Below are 4,515 nucleotides of genomic sequence, written 5' to 3' on the forward strand. Positions count from 1 at the left end.
GGTGAATGATATTATCTTTTAAAAAATTAAACTGACAAAAAAAGACAATAAAAATTATTATATCTCTAACACATCATTTTAAACAAAAATCTTTTTTGAGTATGTTTAATTTTTTGCATATAGTTTAATATCTCCAGCGAGAAGAACTCATTATATGTCCAATTTCTCAGCTCTACATGCATGCATGCATCTGATCTCTATATATCAACTTCAACACATTACTTAGATTAAGAACACCCTCCAAGTGAGAACCAGCTGAATAATATATATGATGAATGCCACTTATGCAGCCAAGTTTAAAGTCTTAAAAAATAAATAAAATAAAACATCTTAATTTGCTCAAACAAATAAGTAAAAATTATTATTCTCGTTGTGATTAATGAAGAGAGTGCTATAACCTTAAATCACTAAATAACTGAAGGGTGATAAACACATTCTTACTGGTTCTTTCTTGAGAAAATCTCACTTTTAGTTAGATAGGGATATTAAAGGAGTTTTGAGGAAGATACAAGGCAAACTCCCTACGTAACCTTCTACTAACTCCTGCCAACTCTTGCTTATAACTGTATTTAATAGAAGTATCTTTATGGATGTCTATAATAAAAGTGTGTTTTTGTGGATGTATTTCCTGAATATGTCTATTTATATATGTGTTTTCTAATGGAAGTGTCTTTAATATTAATTATTGTTAGTAATAAATTTGCAGATAGTATATTGATATTTGATACCCTATATTTTTCTATTGTCTAATGGTAAATTTTGCTTTCTATCTTTTGTCCTCGTTTTGTTTTATAAATAATGTTACACATTTGTTTTCTAAATTTTGCTTTCTATCTTTTGTCCTCGTTTTGTTTTATAAATAATGTTACACATTTGTTTTCTTTTCAAACTTTAAAATATTTGTTCCATTTAGAACATTCAAGTGATATTAATTTCCTTTTATACATTTATCCCTATCAAAATTGTGTAATGGTTTTAAGAAAAGAATAAGTGTAATATTAATGATTTTTATAGGATTTTATCAATTCATATGCATATAATTTTTTGCTATTTACTAATATGTTCTTGTTTTCTTTGAGATGTATGTCTTTTTGTTTTGTGATGGTTATTGTGAAACAAAAGGAGTACATCTTTAATAAATGATTCAAATGTTAAATTATTAATGAAGCGTAACTTTTTTTTTCTTTGAAAGAATATTAAGAGGTTAACGGTTTTTATTAATATTAATCGATATTTTTTGTCAATAACTTATAAGCGTGCAAAACTTAAAAGAAAAAAAAAATTAATAATTGAGAATAAACTCACGTTTTTAGCAGCTGTGCTGAAAGCTTCCCTGTGGCTAATATCTGGATTACTGGCCTTGATCCTTTGAATTTCCTCCCTGAATAAAGTGAAAAACCAAACAAATAGAAGGCTTAATCCATTTTATGTAATGGAATCAATATCTGTAAGTCCATTCAAATATAGGCAAAATTGATTTGATGTTGTGCCATGAACGAATGAATTTTCTCAATTAATTTTATGTTATCTTCTCATGATGAGCATAAATGTTTTTCAAAAAATAATATATACATAAAAAAATTATTTTTCGTAAAAATTCATCCGGACAAATCCATTATCATTCTAACGTCAATTATGTCCCAATCGATTTAATTATGTCCAATAGTTTAGTGTTCTTACTAACAAAACATTTTGGTTTTGGTCTTTGTACCGAAATCTGCATTCTATTATGATGAATTTGAATAATATATGACTTAGAAAAAAAGTGATTATCTCTTTTAATATATGTTTTGTACTTTATTAAAACTCAAACTTTAGATCAACCATCAGAAATGAAAGGAATAAATAATTTGGAGAGAGACAATGAGAAAATTTTGGGCATTGTTTACCACCCAACTTTTGTGTCTATTTTAGTGACATGATCATTATTGTAGAAATAATATTAGGTTAACTATCAATTCAGTATTCGAACAGCCATTGATAAAAAAAATTTCTAAAAAATGTTATGGATAAAATGGTCCCTAATAATTTAAAACTACGATAAAAAGAACTAATAAATATTATATTTTTTATAAGTAACAAAAAAAATTTATATTTAACAAACGGAATTTTAAAAATAAAAAGATGTTATTTTTTTAATAATAATTATAAAATTTGCATCAAAATTTAATTTCTAAAATTATTTTTTAAAATATATATTTAATATTTAGTTCTTTTTATCGTATTTTTAAATCTTTCTAAGACTTATTTATTGTTAACATATTTTGGGTTCGTTTTGTTAGCCATAGAAACTTTCGGATATTATTTTGATAATTTACTCAATAATATTACTACTCTAAAACTAATCCAACTTATATCTCTGAAAAATTAAAAATTCAAAAAATAGCAACTTACTTAATGAATCGGTTATAAGCAGATGGAACACGTTGTCTCTTCTCCGGAGCTGTGATATTCATGAGAGAATTAGTTTGCAATATTAACTTATAAATTTGTGCTGAATGAAATGTCATCTATATGTGTAAATTTACGATTTGACGTAGAATTAGAATCAAATAACAACAATGTTAAAAGCTACATTGTTTATAATTTTGTTTATAAAATATATATTTTATCAATCCATGATTGAATCTCATTAATATATAATAAAGATTATTTAATCAAATTTTATTGATGTAATTGAAAAACACCTTTTTATGTATAGTTTGAACGAATATATTACACTAATTTTCAAGTATATAAAAGATATAGTAAAGAATTTCATATTGATATCAAATTTTCTAAAAATAATCTATAATATATAAAATTCTAATCTAACAGCTGATTCTTTAAAAAATTATATCAACAAAAATTTATTCAATCGTGTAACATACTTAAAATAACACTATTGTCTTTTGACATAATTTAAGAAAATTAGATCATCAGTGCCAGTAGAACTAGGTGATTAATAATTAAGGACCATATGTCCCTCCCGTGCCATCAAAATAACATTAATATAACTAAAGAGAAATACTATAGGATCAAGCCGTTTGGTAATAACTAAATTAGTCTAATAATTTAAAGGAGAGACATAAAAAAATTGGTTAAATTCTATTATAAAAATAATTTATTCTTTTAGTTCTTATAATTAAAACTCTAATTGTTGATTATGCGTTTTTCTAAGTTAACATTTATATTATTTATATATACATGAAAAAGCAGCTATATTAATATTAAGACTATTTTTAGTTGGAAAGAGATTAAAAAAAAACACATAAAAATTTATAATTTTTTTCTTTTTTTTATTCTCTCAATTTTTTTCCAATCAAACATTCTCTAGGAGAGAAATACAGTTTTGTACTTAAACTAATATTATTTATGACTTTTTTTTTTTGTTTTTCATAATATTTACATATATAAGACAAATTTTGAATATTTAATATTGAATTAAGCAAATTAATAAACTAACCACTAGAATAATAAACTTTCTTTATTTATGATATTTACTATCCAAATTTATTGCTTCTACATACCATTTTTTTTCTGTCATCAAAATTATATGCATATTACTCTTTGTCAAATTCTACCACTATCGTATATCAAAACTTAAATTCAAGATTTATAATTTGTTAGTATAATCTCCAGCTGCCAGCTAAAATACAATCTCTCTTATTTGTTTATTTCTAATTTTTCCTCAAATATATCTTTTATGCATAATTTTGTCCTGACTGTAAAGGTCACTTTCCACGGGAAAATTCCCACCACTAAGTAACTGAAGATATTGGAGTGTGGAGTGTACTACTACCACAGCCAAAAATCAATTACCATGAGCTGTTATGGTGCGTGAAACCCGTAACTGTAATTAAAATCAGTATATGGATATGTATTTTAATTTCTAGGGCATAGGATGACAAATTGACAACAAATCAATTAAGGATGGGTCAATTTTTTTGTTATGTAAGGTCACCATCTAAGGAGGGGGAGGGGGGCCATATATAAAATTGATGGAGAGAAGAAAATAATTAGATACCCAAATTGGGTAGCCCTTGTACCAAAGGAAACTCTATTCTCTCTCAGATGGAAGGCCACACTCTTAGAAAAAGGAAAAACTCCTCATCAGTCATTTCAATTGGCCTCAATAATATGATGAGCTTACTTATTACTTCTTTTTGTATTAACAACTTGAGCCGGTTTTGGAGTGAGTGCAGTGGTGGTCTTTTTTGTCCTCAAAACTAATGAGTTTGTGTTAATGTGTAGAGTAGCTAGCTAGTAACAAAAGAAAAAAAAAAAGTTCAGGTTGGCCTATATAGCTAAAGTGCTTAGCTTCTTCGTTCATTTCAAACTCTCTCTCACACACACAAAAGAGAGAGACACACACACAGACACACCAGATTATCAAATGAGATGAGTAATAAATTTCTTTAAGAGTGAGAGGAATAAATGTACCCTATTTTATATTTATATTAATAATCAAAATTAAAATATAAAACTGTATGACTTTTTGAAATAATGATCACATTTTAATTATGATTATTTAGG

The 4,515-nt window shown here is 25.7% G+C and overlaps 1 protein-coding gene across 2 annotated transcripts in view; it reads right to left on the minus strand.

Annotated features, from left to right (window-relative positions):
- LOC107629999 (putative axial regulator YABBY 2) overlaps positions 1–4,515 on the minus strand; it is a 10,198-nt gene that overhangs the window by 670 nt on the left and 5,013 nt on the right. For both annotated transcript variants that reach the window (XM_016332989.2, XM_016332988.2), the window contains exons 4-5: positions 2,395–2,443; positions 1,306–1,381 (exon numbers count right to left, since the gene is read on the minus strand). In XM_016332989.2, coding sequence (XP_016188475.1) covers positions 1,306–1,381; positions 2,395–2,443 — 125 coding nt within the window. The remainder of the gene's footprint in view (positions 1–1,305; positions 1,382–2,394; positions 2,444–4,515) is intronic.

The sequence above is a fragment of the Arachis ipaensis genome, chromosome B03 (assembly GCF_000816755.2).
Source record: "Arachis ipaensis cultivar K30076 chromosome B03, Araip1.1, whole genome shotgun sequence".
NCBI classification, from domain to species: Eukaryota; Viridiplantae; Streptophyta; class Magnoliopsida; order Fabales; family Fabaceae; genus Arachis; species Arachis ipaensis.